Consider the following 18,255-nt stretch of genomic DNA (forward strand, 5'->3'; position numbering starts at 1 on the left):
ACATGGTAAACTCTAGATAGAAAAACCAAATTTAGAGCAAATTTTATTTTCTAAAATGCATACACTTTCTTCTCTCATTTCTTTCCCCACCACATTTTCTTGCTCTCTATTTATCATGTGAAGATGGTTTTGGTGAACTTAGTTTCAAATTACGGGTCTTTGGATTTCCAACCTTTACAATTTTTTGAAAGGCTAGATGCTTTTTCACATAAATTAACTTTATTTTGCTTTATCTTGGTCTTTTTATGATTGTTGATTTGCTTTCTAGATAGACATATTTAATATTCTCATTAATTCAATTAATGAGAATGCATTCAATACATTCAATCTGTATTCTCTAAGCATTTTTGTTGTTGTTGTACTGTGTGTACAAAGCAATGTGCTAGTCTTGGAAGGCTAGCACAGTATAATATGATCCCATTTCTATGCTCAGAGTTTGTCTTCTAATAGAGGAGGTGATTCAACACTCAATAAGATCCTAAGAAATAAAAAAAATCAAAATAAACTTTAGAGAAAGGTAATAGTGTTCTGAGGGGGATTCATCTAGATTTTGTCAGATGGTGATGCCAGTGTAATGACTCATGGTCTAAACTGCTTGTCTTTCAATGAATGTGTTACCTGAATCACTTTTTCATTCAATAATATCATTTCTATAGAACTCATTTTGTTAAAATAATTAAGTATGAATATTAAACTAATGTAAGGGTATTCTTATATATAAATGTATATTATACAAGTTACTGCAAGATGTAACCAACCTTTAGTTATTCTTAATCTCTGCTTAACGTAATTTTTTAATTTAATTAATCTCAGACTTGAATAGAACATAAATTTCTAAATTATCCTGAACTTATTCTTGAAAATCAAAATACTTTACAGGGGATAAACAGGGTCTGACTTCAGAACAGTAGACCATCAATGGACCTTGAAGGTGTTTATTCTCCAGTCTTAAGGAGAGATCCATTAGAATTGATCATTTGATCTTGCTATTAGAACTACCATTTTAGAAATATTATGATGAAATACATCAAATCAAAAGAGGAAGTCAACACAAACATTTGTCTTAACAGTTTGAGATCTGATTTAATTATGGCCAATATTTTTAGGAGAAAGAAAACCAACATAATTTCAGAAATTCACACAGGTCATTCTGGGTTGCATAGTCTTTGACACAGCTTTTGGAAAATCTCTTTATAATTTCTTGATTTACCTTATTCTAAGGAATTTTTAAAAAAAATGATTTCTATTTCCAATAGATGCAATCTTTAAGCCTCTCTCATAATTTTCTTGATGTTCAAAACATTTTTCTGTAATGCTGATAGAGGTGTGCCTAAAATAACTAGTAAAAAGATTGTAAGCTGTAAGATCAGTCCGTTTCCTTAACAGGATTTATTTTAAAATAAATTCTTTCAAGAATTGTCACCAGATAAAATAGATTTGGGGGGCTTTATGTTTTCTTTTGACCGTCCATTTTCGAGGCTCAGTTCTCATTTTTATTTCAAATTGGTCAAAACTAAAGCAATGATACCCCAATTTTGCCAGTTAGGGTATTATTAGCTTCATATTCCTTTGGCAAAACCTTTTTAGCTTCATATTCCTTTGGCAAATCTTTTGTATTCTGTTCCTTTCAGAGTCTTGTTATCTGAATTATGTCAAAATATTTAAAGATGATAGTGATTTGAGATACTTCCCTTCCAGGAGGACACATTAACCTTTGACAATGGTCCTCAATTCTTAAATGAAAAAAGGTACTCACTCGTCAAAGGAGTGTTGATTATCCAAGATAAAATAGCAGACCACAAGGTGTTTGGGCCCTGACAGTCTTTGGGTGACTCTGGAATCTCTTTGGTTATTTATGAGTTTAAATAGACCTCACTTGGAATTTCTCAGATATAATATTTTATTCTATTTGTTTCCTAATTACTAAAGCCTCAATCACTCAGTGAAAAGTGGATTCCCTGGGAAATGACCTTAAAAAGTGCAAATGTTTCCTCTTTCAGAGAGGCATATTCAGCAACAAAAATTCCGTGATTTGACCCAGCTGTATTTTAGAGTCTGACAATTTATATTTCCATTGTTATTAAAGAAAGCACAGAAAGCATTTCTATATCCTGCTACAGTCCTTCCTTCCTGTTTTAGTTATGAGCAGGAGATGCTAGAAACTACTGTACATCATCTGTCTTTAATGTCTGTCAAGAAAAAAATGTCGTTCAAAGATCATCTGGAACTTGTCTGCCTTTGCTAATGTAGTGCAGAGCAGTTCTAAAAATAAAGGCAGGATTGTTGAGTCCATTAGGAGCAGCTTATTTCATCATTGTTGTTTTTCGCTTGTAGCCTTGTGCCTTGTATGGTGGTTTCTGTTTCTCAGAACAAGCTAAGAAGAGCCATTCTTTTCCTGTGCTCTGGGAATGCTGGAGTAGAGAGTCTGTCTTTTTGAGAATAATATTTGGCTCATACAAGGGGCCTGTGTTCTGCAAGTGTAATGTTTGATGCATGTAAGGAGGATTAGCGTCCATGGGAATTGAGGCAGAGAAATTGAATAGAAATGCCAGAGTCAAATAAAGAAGTGTTTATTTATTGATATTCTGTTGAACCTTTTAATAGAAAACATTAAATTAGCATAATTAAATAGGAGGTCTGATTTTGCTATCTTGTTTTTGCCTGATGGGAAATTTTAGTTATCTTTTCATGTCTAAGGTTCCCAGACTTTGAGGCAACAACCCACTTTATCTGTGTTTATCTGTATTTATTCTAATCAAATAAGGGTTCCTACAGAATATAATCTTAGAATATATGCTGAAAGACGACACAGAAATTTCCTAAGAGCTTGGTAGCTATATACAAGATGGTTAATAAAATTTTCTCTGCCATCTATTGAAGTTAAAGGGAGGACCACAGATTATTAGTAACCTTATAATTCACTTTACATGTTATGATTTAGTGCTATACTTTGGTCTTCTTTTTTTCCTTTTTAGATACTAGCTCAGTCGTGCACTGAAATCCTGGAATTACGGCCCTCAAGCGTCTGTGTGGGGGGTAAGTGGTTAGAATTTAAAAATACCTTGTAAGAAGTTGTACTTTTTTCCTAGTTAAAATATACAATTTGAAACTCATGTTGGAAAGAGAATAGCAAAATTAATTTTTTGGCATCTTTTTCTGTAAGAATTTTTAAATAATTCCTTGAAATATTTCTATTTTAAATTCAAATTTTTAAGATTGGAGTGTTATTTTAAATAATGAACATATTGTGCGACAGGCTTTTAAAATCTTCTGTATATTTAGTTCATGTTTGAGACCTTTCCTATGACAAGTAAAATAGAAAATTTTCTCTTTTATCTGATTATACAGTCAGGTATCTGTAGACTTTGAGCTCCGTGCCTTGATGACCTGGCCAAAGTACAGTACATGCCAGCTCAGGGCCCCTAAAGAAGTGATTTATGGGTGGAGGGCAAGAAATAAGCAGGTGGCTTCATCAGCTGTTCTAAGAACAGACTAGGATTTTAGCACTTTCAAGCCATCCACCCCAAAAAGAGTGCGGTTCTCTCTGGCCTATACTATTTCTACTTCAGGTCTTACCTGGAGTTCATTTTAACCTGACTTTTCTTTCAAAAGGAAAAACATTGGGTCTGGTGGGGAAGGAAATGTGCTGTGCAATTTACTGCAGAACCTCCCAACTGCTGGACATGGGATGAAGTTCTACATCTTTTAGACTCCTCCATCAATGATTACTGAGACATTCAAGAGGAACAGTGCATTTGAACATTCCAGAGCGGGATGGCGTTCTATGCATTTAGAATTTTACCTAATCCTCATAACAACACTATTCGACAGTTTTAGAATCCCGGGTTCACGGATGTGGAAACTGAGACAGAGACATGTTCAGTACTTGCTATTAGTAAATATCCTGTTAGACTCTTGTCTGTCTCACTCCTAAAGCTCATGTTCTTTTTCTGAGCCACATTTTAAGTTTCACTTGCACTTTATTTTAACTTATAAGAAAATTCCTTTCATAATACACTGAATGGAGAGTGGCATGGCAGTATTTTCGTCCACAGTTAATTACTCTATGTGTTAGATTATTTCAGATAGGAGGTTTCCAAGAGGATTGAAAGTTGATCACTATTAAAATAGTTGACATACCACCTTGCAACTAAGCAGCAAACATTTAGTTGCCAATCAAAACATTGATTGGCAGCTAAAATTTTCTTCTAGCATATTATTTCACTTTCTAACATTTAGTGACTGCTCCTCTTACACAGAATACGAGTTCAATCAACCTCTTTTACCTATTGGCCATAGATTTTTATTAGTCCAAAATGCATGACCCTTGATGAGTTATAAGTTTGTATGCAACAGAAAATAAAACTGGAATTAAGGATGTGAAGAAGCTGTTAAAGAAGAACTATGTACAGTGTCATAGATTAAAGAAAATATAATGCATGACTGTTCTAAGAACCAGATAATATGAGGCATTAACTTCTTTACATTCTCATACCTCAGTTCCTAGACAAGAGGAAAACAAAGTTTTCTTTCCTGTGGATATTTTCTTCAGGATAGAATTTGGGCAAGTTTGTATGGTATTTGTCTGGGATGACTGTCATGCTTCAATTCTAAAATCTTGGTCACTATTGGAAAACACTTTGTTCAAATAATAAAATAACGCATCTCTACGTGGCAGCGAAGAGTATCTTCACTGTACATACCTGTAGGGTCTAAGAAAGCAAGTAGGACCATGTCTTTGTTGTTATTACTTGGCTGAATAGTACTAAAAAATTCATTCTTTGTACCTTGATACTTTTGTTTCAAGTTACGCTTTTTGTTGTTGTTTTTTGTAAAGTAATGATTAAATTTTTTATTTTTCCTTTTACTTCTAGAGGAATTTCAAATAGTTTTGAATGGAAGAGGATTCAACTTGGGCAGTCGGGATGGCCGTGTTCTCTGTACTTACACTGTTAATGAAACATACACAAAAAGTAGGTCTCCATAATTTCAATATTGCTTTAATATCTCCATAGTATATCAGCATCAAGTGTTTTCCTCTTTTCCCCAACTGAAACCAACTATGCTATATTTTTTTATCAGAGGGGAAAGAAAGGAAGTCCAATGATAATACAAGTAGTAATAATAATTACTTAATAGTTATTTAATAATGGCAACATTTGTTCATAAGTTAATAAATGCTGGACCCCATCCTAAGTAGCCTCATTATACAAATGATGCCCTTGTGGCTGAAAGAGTCAAATAACTTGCCTGTGGTGACACAAGTAATAATGGGCAGAGCTGAGAGTCGAACCCAGTTTTCCTGACTGTACTCTATACGGACTTTATCCACCACCTGATTTAATTGCCTCTTTCTCCAGATTTGTTTCTTGTCACTCTTGCCTGAAAATCTAACTGTCTTGGACTACTCTACTACTTATTGCCTTATTTTATTGCCACTTGTTATCTTTATCTAATTTCCCAATAATTTGTCAGCCAGTTTCCTGAAGACGGGCTTTTTGCCTTATAGATATATCTCCAATGCCCACCTGGCACAGTGTTTGTTGATAATTATCATATTTAGGGAATTAGGTTTTATTTTCCCTCACTTGGCTTTCAAAAAAGGAGAAGATGAGTGTAACATTTTTATCTTCATTTTGAGAAAAACTTCTGCTCTTTAAATAGATCTTAGTATGCTGAGCGTTTTGGGTCTCTATTAAGACATTTTCTCCTCATTGATGATTATATTGTCTTCTAAAATTTTATACAGTAAGACAGATGCTGCAACTCTGTGAACTCTGGTGGAACTATTTTTTGAGAGGTTCATCTACAATTTTGTTGTTTATCTGATGGTTCTAAACCCTCCAATTAGCACAGCTTTGGCTACATACACAGTCACTGCTCCATACTTTGTTGAATTAAAGTGGTGAGGATCTCAGCATGGTAAACGCCATCAGTAATTCCTCTCTTTCTTATTAAGATCATCATTTTGGTAAGGAAAGACAATAATATTAGTAAAAAAATTTCTTCCTAGTGGGTTCTACAACTGAAGAGGACAAAATAATTTTACCGTTTTTATTCAGTAGTCATCTGTATCTAAGCATTAGCTTTACCTTACTCCTTTTGATTACATATTTTAGTTGATTATAATATAAACATATTTTACACATAACTACATAGGATTGAATTTATTAAAGTAACTTTCAAATAAATTGAGTCAGATTGTATTTTCATCATTTGTATTCTAATATTATCCATCTAATTATGTAACTTTTCTGAGTATTTATAGTCTAGATCATTTTTCTCATATACTATTAAAATTGCAAGGCAATTTAAGCATTCTATAAAATGTGTTTATATATTATAAACCCAATTATTTTGGGCTTCCCTGGTGGCGCAGTGGTTGAGAGTCCGCCTGCCGATGCAGGGGACACGGGTTCGTGCCCCGGTCTGGGAAGATCCCACATGCCGCGGAGCGGCTGCGCCCGTGAGCCATGGCCGCTGAGCCTGTGCGTCCGGAGCCTGGGCTCTGCAACGGGAGAGGCCACAGCTGTGAGAGGCCCGCATACCGCAAAAAACCACCCCAAAAACCAATTACTTCATTAAACTCTCGAAAGAAATGTATTAGCCTTTGGACATTTGTCTTCTCTATCATTTTTTTTTTTTTTTTTTAATTTTATTTATTTATTTATTTTTGCTGTGTTGGGTCTTCGTTTCTGTGCACGGGCTTTCTCTAGTTGCGGGGGCCACTCTTCATCGCGGTGCGCGGGCCTCTCACTATCACGGCCTCTCTAGTTGCGGAGCACAGGCTCCAGACGCGCAGGCTCAGTAGTTGTGGCTCACGGGCCTAGTTGCTCCGCAGCATGTGGGATCTTCCCAGACCAGGGCTCGAACCCGTGTCCCCTGCATTAGCAGGCAGATTCTCAACCACTGTGCCACCAGGGAAGCCCTTCTCTATCATTTTTAAATTCTGCTTTTAAAATATATATAATTTTTCCTTGAAAATCTAATATATTGGCAAAATTGAGGGAGAAAAGGTGATAATTTTATAGTATCTACAAGCTGTATGTGAACTTTATCTATATCAAAAAAACATAATTTATGATTTACCAGTACTATATGTCAATGAGGCATATAATCTCTTCCTGTTTTTCATTCTGTGTTCCTTCTCCTCTTTCTTTAGATGAGTATCTTTTTGTTTTTTTCATGCTAATGTATCTAATGTCCCACACTTGAACTCTGATTGCTGCGTCTCCTCATATTTTTAATGAAACTATGTGAGATACATAAAACCCTTTATTGATTAAACGACATTTTATTTTATAGGTGTAATGCCAGTGCGTGTGGAAAGTAATTCTATGCTTTGTCCTGCACCTACCCTGAATGAAGTTGGACAGTAAGTACTTTATGAAAAACATTTAAAAACTTTTTAGCTACAAATTATAAGGAAATGGTCACAAAATATACATTGGTTGTTTTATTTTATCTTTTCTTGATATACAGATTAAACATGAAATAGTAAATCCTAGACAAATCATTCTGGTTAGTACTTTAACTATACATATTCTCAGTAGGTTGAAAAGGGTAAAGTCTGTTTTATCTTGTTTCTTAAATATTGATTAAAAGGCTCTATAAATATTTATCTGGATAGATTTGAGAAATATTGTTAGAGCCTTTAAATAATAAAGCCATAGCCATTACTTTGAACTTCAGAGTATTGAATTTACACACACACACATACACACAGAGTTTCAAAGTGGGATTTTGACTAATGACTGTAGTGTTTAAATATTAAGATTGAAGAGCAAAAGGAACATGGCTCAATAAGGCACAGCTTAGACTAGGAAATATTTGTGCATTAATTTGTGTCCCAGTCCTGTTAAGGAGTATATTTTCATGTTCTTTGGTGTGGCAATAAACCATGATAGCTGGATAAAATAAGGGATATTTAGTTTGGAAGAAGGGCTTTTATTTTAATCACCTATATACAGATAACTTCACCATCAACTTAATATTTCCACGTGTGATTGTTTCCCCCTGCCCTCTCTATTATGCAGGAAATGATTGCAAATAGTTCAACTGTTCTCTTGTCCAACAGTAGTAGATGCAATATGCTTAGGATAATGGATAGGATACAGTTTTCAAGAATCACTATATACTGATCTCAAACCTTCCTCTGGATCAGAGGAAACTAAAATACATAAGGCCCCAATCCAAATCTGGATTAGTGTTCAGAGACTGAAGATTATATTTTCCTTTGTGGAACCTAAGAAAATCATTTTAGTAGTTTGAAGTTCACTTGAGCACTTAACTTTTGTGGATGCTTAAGTATTCAAGGTATCTGTTGGACATCACTTCTGGTCATCCAAGTAAATTGGAGCAGTATCAGTTTTCTATTTGAAATTGATTGAAAAGAGCTGCATAATATAACTTATAAAAGCAAGACTATCAGAATGTATTTTCTTTCTATAAAAAAGTATTCATTTTCTGAGTCATATAATAATCTGGTATTGGTAACATGCTTATGGCCAAATTAGACTGGCCTTGGAATTTAAGGCCCATCCATTTTGTGTGGAGCCATCTGTACCACAAGGGCACAGTGGGACTCAATGGCTTTCTGAGTAATAGCCTTGTATTAGCAAAGATAGATCTGTTGACTTAGAAGTTTGGTCTTATTTTATTGAATCTATAAGTCCATATTGATTCTCCTGATTGTTCTCCCCAGTCTGCTTTCAGAGCTGTCTCCTCTCTCTTAGTCACTGGCAGCTCCATCCTTTTTGTTGTTCAGGTAAAAAACCTTTGACTCATTATTGATCTCTTTTATGCAGCCCATAAGCAAATCTCAGCTCTGATTTCAAAACATGTTCAGAATCCAGTCCTTCCCCACCACCTCCACCACCACCCTAGACCAAGCTACTGTCATTTCTTGCTTAGGTTATTAGCCTTTCAACCCATCTTTCTTCTTCTGTTCTTGGCAAAAGTGATCCTGTTAAAACAGATCAGTTTATGTCAGCCCTCCACTTAAAATCCTTGATATGTGTTCCTCATTACATTCAGAGTGCAAGTCTAATCACTGCAATGTTCTATAAGGTTCTACAAGATCTGGCCCTCACTGCATCTCCAACTTCATCCTCTTTTTGCCCCTTCTGTTATGGTCACACTGGCCTCTTTGTTGTTCTTTAACCACCTGAGCTTATTCCAGTGGCTTGAAAGGCTCCTTCCTTCTTGTCTCACTCTCTCAACTTCAAGTTTTGTTCAATATATCACCTTCTCAGTAAGCCCTTGCCAGTCACCCTATTTAATCATACAATCTTCCCCCTCCCATGAGTTTAACAGTCTCTATTCTCTTTTCATGGTTCACTTTTTCTCCAAAGCATTTAGTTGTTTGTTATTGTGTCTCCCTCCTGCTGGGATGAATTTGGTTTATTTTGTTTCTTTCTATATCTCTAGCACTGACACAATGCCTGACAGATAGTAGATTCACTAAATGTTTGTTGCATGAAAGAATGAATACATTTTTCTCAAACGTTTTGATTTACTATTTATATAAAGAGCTAAAAGAGTGCATTTGATTACTGGGTATATCAGGTAGGAGAAAGATGATCAGAATTCTGTTTGGGGGATCATACCATTTAAGAGGGCAGGAAATTATCTTGACCTTTTCATAGTAATGACTAGTTAAGGAAGACAGCTTACTTTCTTCTCCAAAGTAGTTATAAAATGCAATATACCTGTTCTATCCAACACTGAATTGTTTTCTCTAGAATTTGCCTTGGGGCACAGTCTCCTTTTTAAGAGACTGCCATAGATACTGCTGGTAATCTTTAGTGATTTGTAGATTGGCTAAATACTCAGAAGATGTGATTTCTAAAAATCGTATAAGACATAATAAATATCAAGCACGAGAAAAAATCATTTGTTTGCTTTTTGACATTAATATTTCACCTCCAAGCAAGCTGAGAATGTTTTGGAAAGCGATCTGTCTAAAATAATTACTTTTGCTTCTTTTTTGTCTATCAAGTACATGACACCACTGAGGCAAAATATGTGAAGATTTTATTTATTAATGTATCGGACATTTGGCGACATCATTATTTGTTCTACTAAGTATGTTGCAAGTAATTTGGACCTTTCCTTTGCCTTGAATTTCCTTCAGATACTTTTGTAGGCGATGAGCTCTCTTATGAGATTGGATTAAAATCAACACAACTGAAACAGTTTAGCCTTGTAAGGTGACTGTGCTTAATATGTTTGTCTAATTAGCTTTTGGCTAAGGATTCAAAACCATTAAGTAGCTAGTTAGCCTATGTTTCAAATAAACACATCTTGCCCAACAATGAATGAAAGTTTTTCCTGTGTGAGGGTGACAGATGTGGTGATGGTTCCCCCTGTCCTCTCACTTAAATAATTAACAGCATTCTGGTGAAGTAACCCTAGACAGACAGCCTCAAAGCCAGATGCACAGTCTCAGAGCTGGAGCCATGGACATGTGTCTCGTCTCATTAGTGTGCTCTATCAGTTCCTTTCTCATCTTTATGTTACTTCCTGAATTACATTTTCTTTGAGGATTATTCCTTTAAAAATCCAGGGCTCGTGAATTTTGGTTTGAAAGAGGCTTAACATGAAGATGTTTTACTTGGAGATGGGAACTAAGAATGTAGCAGAGTAGCTAGGACATAGGTTTGCATTTGGAAATTGATGTCGTGGAGTAAACAAAAGTTAAAGCTATCTGGGCAAATCTTATCCAGGTTTATCATTGCTTAGCATTGTTGGAATGGGTCTTTGGAGTCCTTTCTTTGAGAGACATCTCTATGTATTAAATTTCCTTATCTGGTATAGAATTTTAGACTAAAATGAACATATTTTTAGTTTTTAAACAGAAAGAATGTAAAGGTGAGATTGTTCTTTCTGAGATTGTTCTTTCCTATTTTTTTTCATTGGACACAATTTAATTTAAAAATGTCATATGGTTAAACAAATTGTCTTACCTAGAAAAATCTGTAGATTGTTTGGGAGTTAATTTCTGCCAGTGGTTCATTTGATCCAAAATGTCTTAAGTTTGAGTAGGAAGGACTCTGTGAAGCTCTGCAGATCCTACCCTTTTGAGGGCAGTGGCCTCCTGGTGTAATGTGCAGGTGTCACCCGTTCTTGCAAAATGGGCTTATTCTCTGACCCTTGTTTAGGAAGACATCAACAATAGCACAGCTGCTCTGCAATAGTTGAGATCTCAGACCTGTAATTTGGCAAGAAGAACAGAGCAAATTGGGTAAATATACATAAACACATTGTGAAGAAAGAAAAACAGAACAGAATGAACCAGAGCCTGATCCTACAGCTTGTTTGATAGATTTAAGGAGGCATATGGTATAGTTAAATGTGCTTTCAAAAACATTGGCCAGAATCTTCTGGCAAATATGAAATAAATATCTAAATCAGATGAAACTGATAGTATTAGTTCCCTTAAAAGGCAGTGTGGAAAGACAGTTGACAGAGGGTTTAAGTAAGAAGTGGTGGGACATCAGTGTATGTGGAAATTTTTAAGCATCTGATACTGAAGGATCACTGAGATGCATGTGTGGCAGACTTGGGGTTAGAGCCTGACTTGGTAATGGAATCTTATTTTCCTCAGTGTTGTGATTTTTTAAAATATAATTCATCTTGCCTGGAATAAATTAATTCCATTTCCCTTTCTTGGTTTGACAAATTCTGCCTTTAGCACAGCTTCTCACATGAACAGTAAAAGAAATATATATATACCTATATATGTATGGTTATGTGAATTTATTTTATCAATTTGTTTTTTTTGAGAGGGAGACATGATTTTTTTTTATTAGAAAAATTTTTTTTTATTAGAAAAATTCTTTAAAAAACTAAAACACTGAGGTGATGAATTGGTCGTCAACAGATGACTTGGTGGATGAGGCTGCTTTGGCTGCACTGATCTCCCACTTCCTCCCTTGTTCAGGGTCCATGTCAAAGCAACGCCATAGCTGCAGGGCCCCCATCTGGGCTCATGGTTGGACTGAGGACCTGAACTGTGTGACCTTTGAGCTCAGTCACCTTGGTTCGGTACTTACAAATAGCAAGCTGGTTCTGGGCAAAGCCATGACCTGAGATGAGCTCCTTGTAGTGAGGGGACCAGAGGATGGAGCACACTTGGAAGCATCCACAGCACTCAGGCCCCATAGTAGACATTCTAGATGTGAATGTGTCAATCACTGGGTCTCCTTCTAGTTGCCAGGACCTTGGTCTGTCAGGGACACCAAGCTACAGCCTTGATAGCCCCTTGACACTGGGTGAATGTCTTCAGGGGAACCCAGCCACCCATTCCAGGAGCACTAGGCCACATGATGACCAAATATTGTCCATCTGTACACCTACACAATCCCCAATTCCATTATCTTAGTAGCAGGTAATGCAACCATAACTTTATTCTTTCTTCTCTTCCTTATGAGGAATGAGACTGGATTTATTTATTTTTTAAATCATGGACACCAGGACATTTGTTATATCTTTATTTTGAATATAAACATTAGAATCTTGGTGAGATTGGTTAAGGCTGAGGAGCCTCTCAGTTTTTATATTTCTCTGTACCCCTCCCCCAATGGTGGAACATTTAGGTATTCATTCACACAGTGTATTGCTTTCTGATTATACCTATAAATGTGATAAGTTCACCTAATCTGCATTGCATCTCCATCCTAAATTATTATATTCAGTTCTAGAAATTGTCTCTTAAGAGGAACAATAGTTAATTCGAGTACGTCTAGGGTGGCCAACAAAATCTTGCCAAGTGTGAAAATACTGAATTAAAATACTGAAAAAGACACGTTTCAGGTGTGACACATCGGCTATCCAAATGTCAGGTCTGTCATGTGAAAAGATAGATTTGAGTTATTCTTTATTGCTCCAAGAACAAGAGAAAGAAAGAGTGGAAGGTAAAAGAAGGCACATTTCAGCTCAATATAAGAAAGATTTTTGTAAAAATTGGAATCATTTAGTGAGTGTTTTGGTAACTAAAGGTGTTCAAAGAGGGACAGCTATGTGATGATATGGAAGATATTCCTTAAATATGTATTTAAATCCTATTATATATCTGCTTTTAAATTTTATATTATTAGAGTTTTTACTATTACTAAAATATTTGACTTTTTTGGATGAAAGGCACTAAAAATTGAGTGATCATTTTGAAGCATCTTTTTAGTATTTAAAAAGATACACAATGCAGTTAAAATGGGGTTATTTTCAGTATGATGCTGAAAATATTTACAATAAAGGTGTAGGTGTGATGTCCAGTACAATTCTGATACAGCTTTTTTTTTCTTCTGAAATCTAGCAATCTTCCTGACTGCAGTGCTTGTTTTAGTTATATACATATATTGAGTATCTCAAAAAGAAATTATTTTATTCAATTATTTTATCCTTTTACCCCTTTGAAGAAAATATCCTTAAACAAAACATTAATTTATATATATATATATATATATTCATAACTAGAAGTAGAATCTTTATTCACAAATATGAAACCTTATTTTCACCTCATAATTTATTATGCATAAAGCTAACTTTTAAAAAGCTCTGCAGAGTATTAAATAGTAGCACTTGATTTCAAAATATCTTAAGTCACCATAATTTTAATAGCTTTTTGAGTAGTTGCCAGTTTAATTTTCAGTATGTGCAAATTGGAGGTAAATTATTTATTACTTCCAGCAAATGTCTTTCACAATTTTATTTAATTTTTTCATCTTTTTAAATGGATCATAAAATGGCAGTCTTTTATTGGACATCCATAAAGTCAGCAGCAAATAAATACTTTGCAAATAGGTTGCTATGATTGAAATGTCAACCATATTTTCTGCAATATGAAATTTCCTCAGATCAGAGTAGCCCTAACATATGGCAATGAGCTGTTCTCCTGTTCTGGAATTGTCTTACATCTTTAAACATTAAATTAAAGCACTGTGACCATTAGGACTTTGAATTTTATTTACTTAGTTATATATCAGAATACTATTTAATAATTTCTCATGTGGAATGAATTTAGTACCCTTGAATTTAGTTTTATCACTATTTTTTTTTTTTTTTTTTTTTTTTTTTGCCGTACGCGGGCCTCTCACTGTTGTGGCCTCTCACTGTTGTGGCCTCTCCTGTTGCCGAGCAACAGGCTCTGGACGCGCAGGCTCAGCGGCCATGGCTCACGGGCCCAGCCGCTCCGCAGCATGTGGGATCTTCCCGGACCGGGGCATGAACCCGTGTCCCCTGCATCGACAGGTGGACTCTCAACCACTGCGCCACCAGGGAAGCCCTAGTTTTATCACTATTAATTGAGGACCAATTGACATTAAAATGCACTTCAAGCAGTCTTTTTGTTAAGTTGTTCAGGTTTCTTCTATCCTCCTACTTAAATGGTCTGAGGATGGAGCAAAGAGCCGTTGAACATATTTGTAAGCAATTCTAAACAATGTAGAACCAACTTATAGAAAAGGGAGTTGAAGGAGTCCTCAGTTCTGAGCCTCGCCTTCCCTGACCACCCAGAATTATCTGCACTGTGGGCCAGTCTTGTCTCAGAAGAAGGTCTTTCCTTGTCTTTCACGACTTCATAGTCTCACCTCCGGTACTGTTTCGTCTCCAGTGTTACCTCCGGCTCCTCTTCTTACAGTTCCTAGTCAGTTTTCACCATGGCTGGATTCCTGACCCATAAACTCACCTTCTCTAAGCCTCCCTTTTCTTGCTATGAGTTCCAAATCTCCAGACAAGATCTTTCCCTTAGCTTGAAACCAACCAAGTGTCCACTATCCAAATGTCAGTTCATTAACTTGGATTTCCCTTAGGCAAATTAAACCTGAAGTTCCCAAATTAAACTCATGTACTTCTGTTCAAACCTGTTCCTTTCATGTTTCCTGTGCAAGATTACCCACCTTCCTGTGCAAAACACAAACTTTGAAGCCATCTTTAACTACTCTTTCTTCCTCACCTCCTACATCCTATAAATGTCCAAGTCCTTTTTAATCTAACTGCTTAATACCTCTCAATTTTCATTTCAGATTACCCTCATTGACACTATTTGGTTCAGTTCTACTTTGGTCCTTATTTGAAATTCACTGAGAAATTCTTTAAAAAATTTTTTTTTAATTGAGGTAACATTGGTTTATAACATTATATAAGTTTCATGTATACAAATATTAAGTTTTGACTTCTGTATACACTACAGTATGCTCACCACCAAAAGTCTAGTTTCCATCTGTCAGCATACAGTTAACCCCCTTTACCCATTTTGCCCTCCAGCTCTTCCCCTCTGGTAGCCATCAATTTGTTCTCTGTATCTAGGCGCTTGTTTTTGTTTTGTTTTGCTTCTTTGTTTTTATATTCCACATATGAATGAAATCGTACATATTTGTCTTTCTCCATCTGACTTATTTCACTTAGTACCCTCAAGGTCCATCCATGTTGTCACAAATGTCAAGATTCCATTTTTTTATGGTTGAGTAGTATTCCATTGTACATAGATACTACGTCTTCTTTAGCCGTTCATCCATCAGTGGGCACTTACGTTGCTGCTTCTATATCTTGGCAATTGTAAATAATGCTGCAGTGAACATCAGGGTGCATATATCTTTTTGAATTGGTGTTTTTGTATTCTTCAGATAACTACCCAGAAGTGGAATAACTGGATCATATGGTAGTTCCATTCTTAATTTTGGGGGGAACCTCCATCCTGTTTTTCATAGGTGCACCAATTTCCATTCCTACCAACAGTGAAATACACTATGACATTGTTAACTGGTCCTCTACTGTAGAAATTTACTCTTCCAATCCATGCTCTACGATGCAACAAGTGATATTTGTAAAACACAATTCTGACCATATTTCTGCCTGGCTTAAAAACTCATAAGACTAATTCTAAATATCTAAATATGGCATCCTGGGTTCTTCATTATCCTTCTCCTACTCTCCTTTTCAGCCTCAAGCCATATATTCTCACTCTCACATTCTGTGTTGATGCTATATTGAATGGCTTTTATTCCTTGACTGTTCTGTGCCTTTCTTATCTTCCAGCTTGTCAAATAGTGCTCCATCTTCTTGGGTCCCTTTTTAATCTCTTTTCCTAACTAATTCTTGATCATTCTTTAGGATTCATCATAGAGGTGACTTCCTGCAGGAAATCTTTGTTGATGCCCCCGTGCAAGGCTCAGTCGGTTGTAACTCCCACATGATCCTCTAGTACCTTTGTGCTTATACCTATTTTAGTTAATATCACATTTTATTGTAATTGTTCATGTGGCTTCCTTTCAATTACATTGTAATGCTGTGTTTCATTTGTTATTGTAGCCCTATTACCAAGCACAGCCTAGGTTGGCCTATTGTAGGCAATTTATAAATATTGGAGTAATAGACTGAGTGATTGATTGAACTTACTGGCCAACATTCAGAAACCAATTTGGAGCACAGTTTTAAGTGTTAGGTTCAAGCACACAGCTCAACATAGTTGCAGTGCTGGGTTTTATCAAGATAACATTTTGTAACAGGAAGGAAATAGCTTTGAAAATTTTCTTTACATGAACTTGCATGCCATTATATGTTATACTAGGCATTTTTGGAACAATTTAGCTCTCTCTATTTTTATATGGAATTAAGTAGAAGAGAAATTCTTCAAAGTAAACAAAAAAGTATTAGGCAATTATTTCTTTGCTGCAATACATTCTTCTATATTATCTGTGCTGTTTTTTAATTTGGATCTAAAATGTTTATATAAAAGTACCTTGATAGCTGAATAATTTTTTTAGACAAATAGTCAGATGTTACAGTAATTTATAGAGTACCCGCTGTGTTCCAGGCACTGTGTTGGACATTTTATGTACATTATTTTATCAAGCTCTCCTCCCCAAAGCAACTCTGAAATAGGTACAGTTATCCCCCTTTTACACATTGAAGAATGCAAGATTGAGAGGGTAGTGACTAGGGTTCAAACCTATAACTCCTGATTCCCCAACACGTGGGCTGAATCTATTATCCCCTTTTTCAATTTTATTTTATTCTTGGGACAGATAAAGATAAACTCTTTACTCACCTCTCCTTTATGGAATTATGTGAAAACAATATGGCTTTAATACATTTTTGCCCATAATAAAGTTTCTGTAACTGAGAGTATGAGTTCTACTGTCCTAAATATACTAACCAGCAATAAAAGTTATATAGCAATCAGAATGAGAAATCCATAGATACTAGCGCAAGTTACATAAAATATGACAAAACATGATATACGTATATTGGAGTCTTGGGGCAAAGAAAGGTCAAGGTATTGAGTCTGGGTTAGAGGGTGAGATGGGTTTTATCAATCTGTTTGCCAGCAATGGAGTAGCAGAGCTTTGGACAAAAGTATCAGCTCATAGCAGTGCCAGTATCATACCAATAATTTCAAAATTTTTTCTAAAGAAACAACAAAATTTAAAAGCAGAAATAACTTTTAGAGTGTGTTTTCATGTTTGCAACACTTCTGAAAAAATTTCCTAGCAAATATATATACATATAAAAATATACACATATGTTCACAAATAAATATCATATAGTAAATGCCATTATAACTATGAGAAATATGTGAATATAGTAAGAAATTGGAAGAGTGACACTGGAGAAGTGAGACAAAGCTCTCGCCAGTGAGTGAAATTTAGATGTAAGACCCTAAAGCACTTATTGAGAATTAAGGTGGTATGCAGTAGAAGTGAAAGCACTTTGACTGCAGAGCCAGAGAAGTCCAATATTTGGGTAAGTTACCTTTTTAAGCTTCAGGTCCTTTATTTGGAAAATGGAGATAATGCTATAGCCGCCCTCAGTGGGTTGTTGTGAGAATTAAGTGAGAAGATGTGTTAATGTGTTTAGCTAATAGTAAGGAATCGGGGCTTCCCTAGTGGCGCAGTGGTTGGGAATCCGCCTGCCGATGCAGGGGACACGGGTTCGTGCCCCGGTCCGGGAGGATCCCACATGCCGCGGAGCGGCTGGGCCCGTGAGCCATGGCCGCTGGGCCTGCGCGTCCGGAGCCTGTAACTCCACTGTGGGAGAGGCCACAGCAGTGAGAGGCCCGCGTACTGCAAAAAAAAACAAAAACAAAAACAAAACATAGTAAGGAATCGATAAACACTGTTATTATGAGTACTGTTGTTTCTGGTAGTGGTTTGATCGTGCTACTACTGCTCTCAGGAAGGTGAATATTATATTGTTTCAACTGAATCCATGTGTCAGAAGAATCATCCGGTGGCTTTCCATGTCTGTGGAGACTAA

General features: G+C 35.9%; 1 protein-coding gene across 2 annotated transcripts in view; it reads left to right on the forward strand.

Moving 5' to 3' along the window:
* ANTXR2 (ANTXR cell adhesion molecule 2) overlaps positions 1-18,255 on the forward strand; it is a gene marked incomplete at its 3' end in the record, with an annotated part of 165,644 nt that overhangs the window by 33,570 nt on the left and 113,819 nt on the right. For both annotated transcript variants that reach the window (XM_082652808.1, XM_082652807.1), the window contains exons 8-10: positions 2,976-3,036; positions 4,875-4,973; positions 7,306-7,375. In XM_082652808.1, coding sequence (XP_082508934.1) covers positions 2,976-3,036; positions 4,875-4,973; positions 7,306-7,375 — 230 coding nt within the window. The remainder of the gene's footprint in view (positions 1-2,975; positions 3,037-4,874; positions 4,974-7,305; positions 7,376-18,255) is intronic.

This window comes from Grampus griseus (genome assembly GCF_964374135.1).
Source record: "Grampus griseus genome assembly, chromosome: 4".
NCBI classification, from domain to species: domain Eukaryota; kingdom Metazoa; phylum Chordata; class Mammalia; order Artiodactyla; family Delphinidae; genus Grampus; species Grampus griseus.